Source organism: Amphiprion ocellaris, chromosome 3 (genome assembly GCF_022539595.1).
Source record: "Amphiprion ocellaris isolate individual 3 ecotype Okinawa chromosome 3, ASM2253959v1, whole genome shotgun sequence".
Taxonomy (NCBI): Eukaryota; Metazoa; Chordata; class Actinopteri; family Pomacentridae; genus Amphiprion; species Amphiprion ocellaris.
In genome coordinates, this window is record NC_072768.1 from 39,579,973 (window position 1) to 39,595,890 (window position 15,918).

At 35.5% G+C, this 15,918-nt stretch overlaps 1 protein-coding gene across 1 annotated transcript in view; it reads right to left on the bottom strand.

Moving 5' to 3' along the window:
* parvaa (parvin, alpha a) overlaps positions 1 to 14,216 on the bottom strand; it is a 30,429-nt gene extending 16,213 nt beyond the window's left edge. The window contains exons 1-5 of the mRNA XM_023274504.3: positions 13,947 to 14,216; positions 5,226 to 5,315; positions 4,944 to 5,014; positions 4,399 to 4,501; positions 590 to 730 (exon numbers count right to left, since the gene is read on the bottom strand). Of these exons, the coding sequence (XP_023130272.1) occupies positions 590 to 730; positions 4,399 to 4,501; positions 4,944 to 5,014; positions 5,226 to 5,315; positions 13,947 to 14,082 (541 nt within the window). The 5' untranslated portion in view covers positions 14,083 to 14,216. The remainder of the gene's footprint in view (positions 1 to 589; positions 731 to 4,398; positions 4,502 to 4,943; positions 5,015 to 5,225; positions 5,316 to 13,946) is intronic.
* Between the last annotated feature and the right edge of the window lie 1,702 nt (positions 14,217 to 15,918).

A 15,918-nucleotide genomic window follows, 5' to 3' on the forward strand; every position in this document is an offset into this window, starting at 1 on the left:
CATGGTCGAAGAGGATTTTTTTTCCAAAAATTTGATGATTTTTAGGGTGGTGAAAAATTTTGATTTAACTTAGTCTGGCGCTAAACGACCCGATTATTTGGACGTTATGTTTCCAAATAATCATTTTTCACTGTAACGCGATAATTCTTACATTTCTTTTGTACTTAAACACAAAAATGTGTTAATTATTTCATTATGTTCACGAATATTTTTGAGGACATTTTGGATTGGTCTCAAAAATGTGAAAATACCATCAAAAAGCACAAAACAAATCCATTTTCTCCATGTTTTAAGGAAAAAAAATTCTATAAATTAGTGTTTGAATTATTTATCAACAAAACCCTCCATAAAAACCTCCAGATTACAGCCAGAAATATAAGTAAGTTTTATAAATCTCATATTTTTTTCCAGCTATCTCTGTAAATATCGGGATTTTGCGATACAAAAGTTTCAAGCCAATCAGAGAACTTCAGCTGCTTCACACTTTCCTGTGTTTTGATTGATTTGTTTTTTCTTTTTCTTGTTCTCTCAAAGCTAATCAACATTTTTAAAATTATTTTCAGTGTGAAATGTTCTGTGGGTTCCTTACAGTCGACGTTCCAGCGGATGTTCCTGGTGGAGAGCTTCAGAGAGTCGTTGATTCGCTCTAAAACCGTCTGAAGCTTCTGTTTCTGGGCGATTTCTGACTGGGTCACCTCGGCCACGTTCAGCTTCTCACCCTCCAGCTTCTCTAAACACAGAAGCAGAGAGAAACGTAAAAATATCACCACTGAGGAACACATTTCTCAAGAAAATCGACATTCAAAGCAGCAGACAAGTGTTTCTATACAGCGTCTTATCAAACACAGAGGCTGCGTTAAAGGAAATCAAACAAGTAAAAGTAGAAAACACAGCAGAGTTAAATAAATCAAATTAAATAATTAATAAAATCAATTTGCAGTGAAATTTTGCAGCTTTATTAAAACTGACTGAGTTAAAGAGCTGACAAAAAGTAAAGCTTGTGCAGGGATCTAAGAATGAGAGTAAGGTGTTTCAGCAGCAGCAGCATTTTGGATGTAGATATCTAACGGAGCATTCCAGCAGCTGAAACCATTCCTTCGCTCCCGGAGCAGCTTTTCTAGTGTTAACAGCGTTTATCAGATCAGAGGCTGAACTATGAAGACACTTTAACAGTCACACTTTCTCTGTGTGAGTCGACAACAACTAAACCCTCAGTCAGAGTTAACAGGAACGAAGGTGGTTTCCAACTTTCTCTGTTAACTTTCTGCTCCAAACTCGTCACACAAACACCAAGTTTAACGACCATTTGACGTGTTTAACACAAAAAATTAACCAATCATTTTTTCATCGTTTTGTGTCATTTTTTACTTATTTTACAATCCTTTTGTGTCTGTTGTTTTTGTGTTAAATTTGGCATCATTGTGTGTAATTTTTCTGACTTTTTGCGTTATTTTAGCATCATTTTGTATCTTTTTTTGTAATGTTTGTTATTTAAGCATTTTGTGTCATTTTTAAGTTATTTTACTATTCTTTTGTGTCATTTCTGTGTCTTTTTGTGTTATTTTAGCACTGTTTTGTCATTTTTGTTATTTTAGTACTATTTTTGTGTTAAATTTGGCAATTTAAAAAATTTTTTTTGGTCCTTTTGTGTCATTTTTTAAAGATATTTAAGCATCCTTTTGTGTCATTTTCTGCCTTTTTGTGTCATCTTTGTGTTATTTAAGCAATGTTTTGTCATTTCTGTGTTATTTTGGCATTATTGTGTTAAATCTGCAATCATTTTTTGTCATTTTTGTGTGTTTATATGCAAACAGGTTGTTTTAATGGAGAATAATGAGGAACCTAAAAATTTATGGCGGTAAAAAGCTGCGAATGGAAATGATGTCAGACAGGAACGCTGGTACAAAACTTAACCGTGTGCAATATATTTATTTTACCGATCAATGCAGCTGATTATTGATAACAGACAGCTGCACAATTCAACTATCAGACTTCATATATTCAAACATGATATTGTGTATATCAAGTGTATTTAGGTTCGACTGTCTCATAATGAAGGAAATCATTTTAATTTGAACCAAATCAAAGTGAAACTAAAGTTACTGATTGAATATTCTCTGTAATAAATACTAATAAATTGTTCAGTTTTCTTATTTGTGTTCTATCAGCTCCAGTTTAAACGGACCAAACAAAAAAACTGATTTCTAAATCGCCAACTAAGTACATGTGGGGTTCCTATACCCCTATAGTATACTGTTCATGTGCTCCACTATATATGTACAGGGGGGAAAGGCAAGCTGCTCCAGTGTCTTCCATGTACCGTGGTCTGAGCATGTACCAAATGAGCACCCAGACAGTCAGTAGGCTCCGACACTGAGTGCAGTGCAGAGCTCTTTATTGCAGCTGGGAAATGAACTGCAGCTGGAAGATGAACTGCAGCTGGGAGATGAGCTGCAGCTGGAAGATGAACTGCAGCTGGAAGATGAACTGCAGCTGGAAGATGAACTGCAGCTGGAAGATGAACTGCAGCTGGAAGATGAGCTGCAGCTGCAGGATGAGCTGCAGCTAGAAGATGAACTGCAGCTGGGAGATGAACTGCAGCTGGAAGATGAGCTGCAGCTGCAGGATGAGCTGCAGCTAGAAGATGAACTGCAGCTGGGAGATGAACTGCAGCTGGGAGATGAACTGCAGCTGGGAGATGAACTGCAGCTGGAAGATGAACTGCAGCTGGAAGATGAACTGCAGCTGGGAGATGAACTGCAGCTGGAAGATGAACTGCAGCTGGAAGATGAGCTGCAGCTGCAGGATGAGCTGCAGCTGGGAGATGAACTGCAGCTGGAAGATGAACTGCAGCTGGAAGATGAACTGCAGCTGGGAGATGAACTGCAGCTGGGAGATGAACTGCAGCTGGAAGATGAACTGCAGCTGGAAGATGAACTGCAGCTGGGAGATGAACTGCAGCTGGAAGATGAACTGCAGCTGGAAGATGAACTGCAGCTGGGAGATGAACTGCAGCTGGGAGATGAACTGCAGCTGGAAGATGAACTGCAGCTGGGAGATGAACTGCAGCTGGGAGATGAACTGCAGCTGGGAGATGAGCTGCAGCTGGGAGATGAACTGCAGGTGTGCGTCTTCCCCAGCTGTGCTGCATCCACGCTGAACTCCAGCAGCGTGGATGCAGCAATCAGAGAGACACACCTGCAGCAGAGGGGCAGATGGCCGTAAAGGGGGGGTTAAAATCCTGGTTCTGACAAACACGCTCACACTTCCTCTTTTCACGCTGTAATGCCAACCATAGAATCTAAGTACTCGATTAATCGCCAGAATAATTGATAGAATACTAGATTACTAAAATAATCGATAGCTGCAGTCCTACATTACAGTAATCCACTCTGCAAAAGCATGAGTGAGTTCTTCTAAACCAAGCCGAGAAGCAGATATTTAGTTATTTAGTCACTGAGATCAAGAGAAACCTGAGAATTAATTAAATACGCATCAAAAACAGAGAAAATCAGTCATAAATATGATTATAAATATGAACTGGTGAGGTTTTAAAGCAGGTTTAAGGAGCATAAAAGTGATTTTTCTCAGTCCAGAGTTGGTAAAAGAACTTCAACGATCTGTTCTGAGATCTGTGGTGGTTTTATTAAATCTGGATTTATTTATTAAATCTGGACTTATTTATAACCGAAGCTGAAGTCTGCCTCCAGATGCCAGCGATGACCGTCCAGCTCTCCTTATAACTGAAATGAAACCATGCTGCAGATGTTTATCTCAGCTCACAGGAAATCACAAAATCACAAAATATTATGACTCTGGAGAAGAAATGAGGTCATGTTTGGGTGGAAAGATTTTCCTTTTGAAGTAAGTTGAGCTGCAGTTCTGACAGAAGAACAAAGAAACGTAAGCTGATGATGAACTATTGCACAAATAAACTAATTATTGATTTAAATTAGACCAGGGGTGTCCAACACGTGGCCCGTTGGCCAAAAGCGGTCCTCCAGAGGGTCCAATCCGGTCCTCAAAGAGTAAAAATTCCAGAGAAGACATTAACTGCAGATTGTAAATTAGTAAAACCATAAATTTAAAATCATTTCTAGAGCATGACAAGTTGTTTGGATCAGAAAGTAAAATACTAGATTGTTCATTGTTCTGTTGTTGTTTTGTGTTTCCTTTTTGTCTCGCTTGTGTTTTTTGCCTTATTATTGTCGTTTTGTTTTGTGCATTATTCACTGTTTTTGCCTGTTTTCTGTCATTGTGTTTTTTTGTCTCCCTTGTTTTGTTTGTGTATTTTTTTGTTGCTTTGTTTCTCGCTTTTGAAATGTTTTGGCTCATTTTTGTCATTTGTCCATTTTTTGTCGCTTTGTAACTTTTTTGTCTAATTTTTAGTGTTCTCACCAAACAGCTTCTGGAGAACTTGTCCATCATAGAGATCTTCAGCCAGATCCTTGACGATGATCCTCTCACCCACCAGGACGTCGTTTATCCAGTCAATCAGCACCTGGACAGGTAGAAAACAAGACAAAAACTCTCATTGTCTGTCTCTTTGGTCATTTTCTGTCTCTCTGTGCTCATTCTGTGACCTGAATTGATTCAGTTTAGATATTCTGTCTGAAATTAATCAGATTAAATATCAAAAGTTAATAAAAAGGCAGAAATGTGAGCTGAACTTTTATCTGTAAGCGTCTTTATTGTTTTAACTGGGTCACTAAAAGATGTTAAAACAAACCAGTTAGTTGATAAAAAAAAACAAAAACCTTCAATAGTCTGACAAAAGCTGATTTTAAATCCTTAAAACTGACTTAAATCAGGACATTTGAGTTTGTTCCTGCAGCTGAAGATCCACTGATTCATGCTTTTTACTGTAATTATGAGCTTTTTTGCATAAAGGTTATTAAGAGATGCAGTGAAATACGAGTCTGAAATGCTTAAAACCTACAAACCTTCATGAGCTCCTGCAGCTTTCGGTCGTTCTTGGAGTTGGGGTCGACCATGGTTCGCACTTCGTTCTCCTCTGGGGGATTAACAGAAGTCAGAATCACAAAAAAATGCACAAGAAATACAACATTTATCAGCTAGAAATAATCCAAAAAAGCCAATTTCTTCTGCCCAGAGTGGCCTAACAAGCTCACCACATGACCTGAGCGCTACAGAGGCGTCAGGTTCTGCCATTTTCTGGCTTTAACTCCTCATAAATCTGGATTATTCAGAGTGTCTCTGTTTACCCAGCATGGTGTCCTCAGGGTCCAGCTCATAGTGTGAAGGGCTGAGAGGAAGGTTGATGGCGTTTATTCCCTCCTCCTGAAGCTCCGACACTACGAGAAACAAGTTAACAACAAATTAATTCATTAAATCACACAAACAGTGGAGATATCAGGGGGACAAACCTTCGATTTCTATTAACTTTTCATGTAAAGTTCACTTTTTTTCTGTATTTTATGTACATATAAAGAAATGAAACATATTATATACTTTTATTATTATCAATAAATCTAATTATTTGCGACTGAAGTCACAAATCTTTAAAAAAAAAAGGTCATTAATTTACAGTTTTACATCTCAGAATACCTCCAAAAAGAGACAGATACTGTCATTTTAACAGTAAATAGTGCATTTTTGGGACTACTTTCTGCTGCAGATTAATACATATTTAATGCTGCAGGACGGCGTAGTTCAGATGGAGTGAATTACTAAAAAACATTTCATAAAATTACAGAAAATGTATTGATTTACATGTTGACTGTAAAGAACCAAAACTCTAAAAAATGTCCAGCTTAAAAACCTGTATTTCTACAAATATTAATATGTTCTTTTACAACATGGGGCCATAAAATTACAGTTTTACTGTATTTAAATCAGCTAAAAATATGAATATTTTGAAGATATTTGCAGTTATTTTAATAGTTTTATTTAGTGCTGCCAGATTTTTCATATTTTTTAAGGAATTGTTTTTTCCGGTTTACAACTTTCTCCCCCTGCTCTTAATTAATGAGTTAATAATAATGTAGTTAATGAGTTAACATTTCTATTTTTATAAACTTCTGTCTTCTTCTACTGTTCCAATAAATAAAAGTTTTAGTTATTCTATAAAATATATAATCAATTAATTCATTTATGATTATTGCTATTTTTATCTAATTATTTACATAATTCAGTTTATTTACCTGTTTTTTATTACTTCCTTTTTTATTATTTCAATATTATAATCAATTACTTTTATTAATTTACGATTTAATTATTAAATACAGATTAATATAGTTATTTAAAATTTTTGTCTTTTATTTGACCTATATTTTTTAAAATTTTATCATTTTTCCCCAGTTGTTTCTTTTTTCCTTTTTTCCTATTTCAATATTATTATCAATCATTTTAATCATATTATTTTACAATTACTATTGATTAATATAATTATTTTGTTATTTTTATTTATTGACCTATATTTTTCCATTTTGTCATTTTTTTCAGTCACTTTCCTTTATATTTTATTTTTGCTTTATTAAGTCCTTTTTATTATTTTCATATTATTGTCAGTCATTTTTGTTATATTATTTTACTATTTATTTTATATTGTGACCTATATTTTTTCCATTTTATCTTTTTTCCTGTATATTTTTGCTTCGTTTACATTGTTTTTTTACATTCGTTTTTTTAAGTATTTTAATATTATCAATCATTTTTATTAGATTACTTTACTATTTCATTATTACAAATACAGATTAATACAATTATTTTTTCATTGTTATTTCTATAAATCTAAATTTTTTCCATTTTATCATTTTTTTTCCTGTATATTTTTGTTTTGTTTGCACTGTTCGACCTGAAAGCACTCTTATATTTGTACGAAAAGTGTAGAATAAAGTCTAGTTAATTAACAGATTTAACTAATTCGATTTTGTAATTTTATCCTGCTGTATTTTATATTTTTACCAGTTTTTTTTCTTTGCTTATAAAACACTTTCAACAACCTGTTCTGAGGCTCTACATAAATAAACTCGAAGCATCAACCATCTGTGAAGCCAAAAAGGTGAATTTAAAGGTGAGAAAATTCAGCTTCGCAGCAGCTGCAGACAGACAAAGATTCAGAAGCATTTCCTCTGATTCATTAGCATCCAGCGCTAAGAGAACACGCTAACAGAGCCACTTCCTGCCTCGCAGCGGGCTCCTCGGCTTTCCCAGCATGCCGTTCTGCTCGGCGTGTCGGATACCTGAGGAGGTTCTGATCGCTGAGAGACGCCAAGCGAACATCCTGCATTTCTGTGGAACAACAACATCATCTTCATCATCATCATCAACATCCTCTCAATCAACACGTCTGCCAGTATCATTTCACACTGACGGCTGGAGGATATATTCCTACGGAGCAGCAGCGACTCCCAGACCCTCAAATACCTCCCAGAGACTCAAAACACAACATCCAGCATCCAGCGAGAGCACAAAGTCAGTCTGACATAAATGAGTTCAGAATGACATGAAATTTGTCCTAAATGACTCCAAAACGATTCCAAAGACACAAAAATGATCCAAAATGAGGAGAAAAGATCCAAGTTGACATAAAACTTGTTGAAAATGACAAGAAAAATGTCCAAAATTAGTCAGAATTCACCCAAAATGACTCAAAAATGATCCAAACTGACTGAAGATTTACAGAACGACACAAAATTAGTCCACGATGCTTCAAAAATGATAGAAAATGACTCAAAAGATGTCCAAAATTACAAAAGATGTCCAAAATTACACAAAATTTTCCCCTGAAAATACAAAAACCTTGCAAAATGACTTCAAAAATTGTTCATAAGGACCTGAAATTTTGTCTGAATTGACTTGAAAATTGCCCAAAATTGGTCAAATTCGCATTATCTTCAGACTGAGACACCTGGATGGATGTAAAACTGATCTGGTGTCAGTTTTTACCAGAACTCAGATGTGTTTTTATTAAAAATTGGTCAAATTACATGAAAATTGTTCAAAATGACAAAAGATGTCCAAAATTACATGAAATTGTCCAAAAATTATTGAAATTTGCCCAAAAATTAGGAAAATCTTCCAAAATGACTCAATATTTACCCAAATTAATCACAAAATGTTCAAAAGGAGGTGAAATTTTGTCAAAAATTGTCCAAAATTGGTCAAATGTCAAGTGTCTTCAGACTGAGACACCTGGATGGATTCAAACTGATCTGGTTGCAGTTTTTAACAAAACTCGTCCATCTATAAATAGTCAAATGACATCAAAGCAGTCTGAAAATTTTATTGAAATTGTCTTAAATTTCTAAAAATGTGTTTTACTAAAACCTACTCACAACAATGTACAAATTCTCAATGAAAATTCTGAAAAAAAATCTTAAATTGTAGAAATGACTCAAAAATGTACAAAATGACTCCAGAAAAACACAAAAAATGAAAGTTGTTCAAAATGTCTACAAATTTGTCCACATTTTCAGTGTATGTCAGACTGAGACACCTGGATGGATGTAAAACTGATCTGGTGTCAGTTTTTAGCAGAACTCAGGTGTGTTTCTCCTCCTAAATGTCATGGTTCTATCTGCTGGACTGATGAAGTTCTGAGGCTCAGAAATGATGGAAAAAGTCCATTAAAAAGTGATAAATCTGGACCCACCTCTGTGTATGAAGACAGAACTCTGATCATTAATAAAGTTACTGGAGATGAAGAACCAGATGATTTTTTTCTTATTTTCTCGTCACTTTAAAAAGATAATTTACACTAAAACAGCAGTGATCACACGTCTTCTAATCCTGTGAAAACACTGACATGTTTTATTTGGACATGAGTCAAGTTCTGGTTAATTATGAGGAGAAAAAAATGAGTTAAAGATGTTTTATAGCAGCTGTGAATGGCTAGAATTCACACTTAGAGCTGCAGTACAGAAACATGTCACTAATTAACACAATCTGCTCTGACTATAAGCATCACTTTGCTATTTAAAGTTGATTCAGATGCAGTCGGTTTAAACACCGGCTGTGGTAACAAACAAGGATGCTAAGATGCTATTTTGGCATCACTTTCCTCCCATCTTTTCTAACTAAATATGTGCATATGCTGTTGAAATAGTTAGCTAATAGTACAGCTAAAAGTAGAAGTTGTCAGGTATAATTATGGCTAACAGGTAAAATTGTTGCTAAAAATATAGCTCGCAGTTGAAAGTGTTAGCTAACATTAGTGCTAAAAGTTTTAATTAATAGCTAATAGCATGGCTAACAGTATAAACTGTCAGCTAAATGTATGACTTACTGTTATAACTGTTAGCTAATAGTATGGATAAGAGTAGAAATCATTGTCTAAAAGTGCTTAATTATTGAAATTGTCAGATAAAAGTGTAGCTAACAGTTGAAGCTATTGGCTGATAGCATGGCTAATAGTTGAAACTGTTAGCTAAAAGTATAGCTAAAAGTTGAAACTATTAGATAAAAGTACGGAGAACACTACAAATTGTTTAATAGTGCTCAATAATTGAAATTTTCAGATAAAAGTATGGCGAACAGGTGAGAATGTTAGCTAAAAGTATAGCTAACCGTTGAAATTATTAGCTGATAGTTTAGCTAACAGTTGAAGTTGTCAGCTAAAAGTGTAGCTATTAGCTGAAATTGATAGCTAAGTGTCTGTCTAACAGGTAAAACTGTTCGCTAAAAGTATGGCTAACGGGTAAAATTGCTATCAAAAGTAGGGATAAAGGTTGAGACTGTTAGCTAAAATTATGGCTAACACAAAGTTGTTTTCTAACAGTATAGCTATTAGTTGAAATTGTTAGCTAACAGTATGGTTAAAAGTTAAAATTGTTAGCCAAAAGTATGGCTAACAGGTAAAATTGTTAGCTAAAAGTATGGCTAATAAGTTAAATTGTTAGCTAAAAACATGGCTACATGCTTTTAGGCTACAACAGGTAAAATTGTTAGCTAAAAGTATGGCTAACAAGTGAAGTTATTCCCCAAAGGTACGGCTAACAGGTAAAATTGTTAGCTAAAAGTATAGCTACCAGTTGAAATTGTCAGCTAACATTATTGCTAAAAATTGAAATTAATAGCCAATAGTATAGATAGCAATATAAATTGTTAGCTAAAAGTATGGCTAACAGTAGAAATCATTGTCTAAAAGTGTTCAATAATTGAAATTGTCAGATAAAAGTATGGCTAACAGATAAAATTGTTCACTAAAAGTATGGGTAACAGGTAAATTTGTTAGCTAAAAGCACGGCTAATAAGTAAAATTGTTAGCTATAAGTATGGCTAACAGGTAAAATGATACCAAAAATAAGGCTAATGTAAAATTGTTCCCAAACAGTACGGCTAACAGGTAAAATTGTTAGCTAAAAGTATGGATAACTGTTACAATTGTTACCTAAAAGTATGGCTAACAGTTGAAATCGTCTAAAAGGGCTCAATAACAGAAATTGTCAGATAAAAGTATGGCTAACAGGTGAGAATGTTACCTTAAAGTATGGCTAACAGTTGGGAATGTTAGCTAAAAGTCTAGCTAAAAGTATGGCTAACAGGGAAAATTGTTAGCTTAAAGTGGCTACCAGTCAATCTGCTGACTGTTATCCTCCCTTGTGCTCTTTTAAGGTTGATTCATATGCAGTTGGTTTAACTTAAACACCGGCTGTGACACCAAACCAGGATGCTAAGATGCTATTTTAGCATCACTTCCTGTCTTTAAAAGTCTCTTTTAACAGATTATGTGGACACACTGGCTGCAGGTTGAATTTCCTCTCGATCATAGAGGCATCCTGAGTGTCCTCACCCCCCCACCCCCCGTCATAAAACGAGGAAACATGTCCGTACAGTCGGTTAAATAATGCCAACGTTAAACCGGCGTCCTACCTGGAGGGCAGAGCGCTCCACAGCCCATGTCTGTCAGCCTCCGTCCCCTAACCTCCAGCATCCTCTCCTGGCCGGCTGCACCAGAACCGTCCCCTCTCTGGTGGAACCACTTCTACAGAGGATGGAGGAGAACGTCTCTAAGCCCTCCTGACCTTCTCCTCCATCTCATCTCCTCCATTCAAACCCCAGCGACCGCCATAAACGTCACACCCACTCAGATTTATTCAGTGATCGGCGGTGGAGCGACCGATCCACGGTTTCCATCAGATCACAGAACAGACAACAGACGTCCTGGATGTGTCTGCGGTGGAGGCGGTAATGAGATTACATCCACGGCGACATAAAACGGGGCTCAGCTGTGTGACAGAATCATCCAACTGAAGGAGACCTTTTTCAGCCCACCATAAAAGCCGGCCTTCAGCGATGAATGTCATCTGAAGCCGGGCAGTAAAGCAGCCGTCAGGAAACAGGCTTCTGGAGGATTCTGATTTACTGCATGTTCCTGCTAGTTAAAGTCCAGCAGAGGGAGGTTTAGGAACGGTTAAATCAGAGGTCCAGAGCTGTTTCTGGATCCTCTGCCGGGTTATTTCTGCTCTGAATGGGCCTCTGGAGACACACTAGGAAGTCTGACAGAAATCTGTGGGATTTTTCTGTTATTTCTGATCATTTAATGAAGCAAAACTGTCTATTGTTCTTTCAAACCACAAATAAGAAACCTAGTTAAACTGGATTCTGATCATTTCTCTTTGGGAGACGATTGAAATACCTGCAAGATTTAACAATTACAGCGAGTTCAGCAACTCTAAACTAACCCAAAAGAGTGTTTTTTTAGTAAGAAAAATACGGAGTCTTCACCCTCCTGTTGTCCTCATTTACAGGCACCAAAAAATATTGTTTCCTTGTCTGAAAAAAGAATTCCGAAAATTTTAAAACCTTCAGGAAGAAAATTCCAATAAATCCTTAAAGGTTTCCCTTAAAAGCTTTATTTGAAAAAAAAAAATCCCTCAAACTTGGCAAGAAAATTCTTGTAAATAGTTTCAAAAAATTAGTAAAAATCTTCCAAAAAAAAAATTTCTAAAAATATCTAAAGTGATTCCATATATATCAGTGAAACTTCTAATATTTTCTTTAAGAATATTCACATAATTGATTTTCTGTGAATGTTCTGAAAAAACATTTTTAACATTTTTCTTCCACCAAAAAATGTTCAAAGATTTCCCAAAAATGTGAAAATGTGGACATCAGAAGTTTCACTGTGAAAATGTTTTTGTTTTTCCACATTTTCAAACTTTAAAACGGGTCAATTTTTACTCGCAGGACGACACGAGGGTTAAGAAAGATTTTTTTATCTTTTATTCCACTTAATAAATTCTATTTTGTCTCTTTAATCTGTTTTAAGACCCCATCTTTGAAGCAATATCATTAATATTCATGCTATTAAATCATATTAAATTGTAAAAAAACAGAGTTGTGACTAAAAGAATCCTGGGTGATCCTTCTTACAGGCAGTTTCAATGTTTCACTGATTTATTTAACTTATATTTAACCGGAAAAATAACAATACTGGTAATAAGAAAAATGGCGAATGTAAGATCGGATACTTCACAGTTGAAAATGTGAGCTAAAAGTTTGCTAACAGCTAATATTGTTAGCTAAAAGTATGACTAACAGTACAAACTGTCAGTTAAAAGTATGGCTAACAGTTAAAATTGTTGCTAAAAGTAAGGCTAGTAGTTGAAATCATTAGCTAAATGCATGGGTAACTGTAGAAACTGTTGTCTAAAGGGGCTCAACCTTTGAAATTGTTAGCTAAATTATTAGCTAAAAGTGCAACTAACAGTTGAAATTATTAGTTGATATTATTGCTAACAGTTGAACTTATTAGCTAAAACTATCGCTCAAAGTTGAAATTGTTAGCCCAATGTCTGCGTAACAGTTGAAATTGTTGGCTAAAAGTATGGATAACTATTGAATTTGTTAGCTAAAATTATGGCTAGCAGTAGAAACTACCAGCTACAAGTAAACAGTAGAAATTGTTAGCTAAAGGTGTGGCTAATAGTAGAAAGTGTCAAAAGTATAGCTAAAAGTTAAAATTATTAGCTGATAGCATGGCTAACAGTTGAAGTTGTTAGCTAAAAGTATAGCTAAAAGTTAAAATTATTAGCTGACAGCATGGCTAACAGTTGAAGTTGTTAGCTAAAAGTATAGCTAAAAGTTTAAATTATTAGCTAAATGTCTCGGTAACAGTTGAAACTGATAACAAAAAGTATGAATAACTCTTGAAATTGTTAGCTAAAAGTATCACTAACAGTACAAACTGTCAGCTGAAAGTAAAGCTAACAGTACAAATTGTTTACTAAAAGTATGACTAACAGTTAAAATTGTCAGCTAATATTATGGCTAACAGTCGAAATTGTTAACTAAAATTACTTTCTCTCTCACAATACTATAAATGTCCCTTTATAAAAGTGCTATATAAACAAAGTTATTACTATTATTTAGGTGAAACTTCATTTTAATGTCATTTCCCCACTATGTCCACTGTCTAAATGTGGTTTCTAAATGAATGAGGTCCAGTCAGTGGATCAGGGAGGGTTCTGGTGCTGGTGCTGGTGCTGGTTCTGGTCCAGGTCCAGCCTCCTGATTCTCCTGGTTCTCCTCCTCCGGGCCTGTGTTTATTCACGCCTCATTCCTGCCTCATTACTGCAGTAGATTCAATTCCTTACAAGGAGACAGACGCAGCCTGCGGCCATGAAAACTGCTCAAGACTCCACACGTCCACATCCACGGACTTTCTGCTAACTTTGGTGTTAAAGTGCTAAAAGTGTGAGCTAACTCTGTGAACTTTTAGTGCGCATTAATGGTAACAAATCTGTGTATTTACAGTTATTAAGGTTCATCCTACGGAGCAGAAATACTGGTCAAAGTGTAAAATTATGCTTAAAACTGAGCTACATTTTAAAAACAGTGCAGTAAAACCAAACCAACCATTTCCAGCCGGTTACACATTTTAGCTAGCAGTTATATTGTTTTTAGCTAGCTGTTGTGGTTTTTATGTAGCAGTTATATTGTTTTTAGCTAGTTGTTGTAGTTTTTAGCGAGCTGTTTACCTTCTTTCGCCTTTTTCCTTCTCGCCAAAGTTCCACCAAGTTTTCCCAGGAAAGAGTCGTCTTTCTTCCTGGAGGACGGAGATTTAGGCGTCGGGGACTTGGGGGAGGACGGGGACTTCTGAGGCGAAGAAGCCATCGTCGGAGTGTCGTTTTAATCCGGGACAGTTAGCGGAGAACTGTCCGAGTGGACGTGGAAATTAAAGTTACAAAAAAAAGTCCAAAATCTGCGTCCACTCCCTAAAGCGGAAACGGAATTCCAGGCATTTTCTCCAGAGGCTGGCCGGAGTTTGTGGCTCCTCCTCCGCAGAGGAAGACCGGGGCAGGAGGACCGGGAGCGGGCTGGTCAGTGGAGCAGGGCCGGGATCAGGCTGCTGTCCGCGCGGCAGAGGGAGCTCCATAGTGGGCTGTTGCTGGATGGTGTTTAGAAGCAGAAATAAAAACAAATGTAAAAGATAAATACAATTAATATTTTATTGCACTCCTGGTACTTTTTCTGCTTTTTTTGTTAAAAAAAAAAAAAAATGCAAACAAAAAAAAAATCGAAAAAGCAGTCAAAATTAAATTTTGGTCTCTTATAGCACTCGGTTATGCTGTGTAGCTAAAATAAACCCCTGCTAATTAGCTCATGCTAATGTCGACTCATAATATTTAAACAGACAAGATGCAGTTATAATACTATTCAAAAATTATATAATTTTTCTTCAAGATTATTTTCCATTCAAAAGACAAAACTTAAAGCTGTATAAGAAACGTTTTATCTGCTACAAACTAATTAACACTATTAGCTAAAAGTACAGCTAACAGTTGACTTTGTTAGCTAGAACTATGGCTAACAGGTGAAATTGTTTGCTAATTTTATGGCTAACGGTTTAATTTGTTGGCAAAAAAGTCTGGCTAATAGTTGAAATAGTTGCTAGCTTAAAATGGTTAACAGTTTAAATTTTTAGCTTGGGGAATGGCTAACATTCTAAGTTATTAGCTAAAAGTAGAGCTAAAGGTTGGTTGCTAGCTGAAAGTGGCTAACAGTTGGATTTGTTGGCTAAAAAGTATGGCTAATAGTTGAAATTGCTAGCTTAAAATGCTTAATGTTTTAAAATTTTAGCTTAAAGAGTGGCTAGCAGTTGGTTGTTAGCTTAAAGTATAGCTAACAGTTGAATTTGTTAGTTAAAGGTATAGATAGTTGAATTTGGCAGATAATAGTTTAGCTAACAGTTGAAACTGTTAGCTAAAAGTACGAGTAACAATTGACAATTTTAGCTAAAACTGTGGTTATCTATTGTCAGCTAACTGTCTGGCTAACATTTAGCATTGTTGGCTGAAGATATGGCTAACAGCTGAAATTATCAACTGATAGTATGGCTAGCATTTGGAATTATCAGTTGAAACTATGGCTAACGGTTGAAATTGTTAGCTAAATGTTAAAACTGTTGGCTAAATATTTGGCAAAGAATTCAAACTGTTGACTAAAAGTATGGTTAACAATTGAAATTACTAGTTAGCAGCATTTAATACCTGAAATTTTTAGTTAACAGTGTGGCTAATATAAAGTTGCTAGCTAACAGTATCAATGAACAGAGGTAATAGCTAAACATAAGGCACGCACTTGTAATAGCTATTTACAGTTGGAAATAAGTTTTTGCTAAAAATATGACAGGTAGTTGAACTTGTAAGCTAACAGTGTGGTTTAAACTGTTAGCTACAGGTGAACAAACAGCTAAAATAGCTTGCTAAACGTAAGGGTAAGTAATAAGTTGTTAGCTGCTCTGAGAATACTGTGAATTAGCACTGTATATATACTTTTTTTTTACTGAAAACTGTTAAAACTTGAAAGAATGGATTGTCAAATATATAGTTAAAATTAATTGTCGCTCTGACCAAACTGACCTCGAACACTGAGTTAAACTGAATAAAATGTGAGATGTAAGATGTAGCCTGACTGACATAACAGCTACTATTATGTTCATTAGCATAA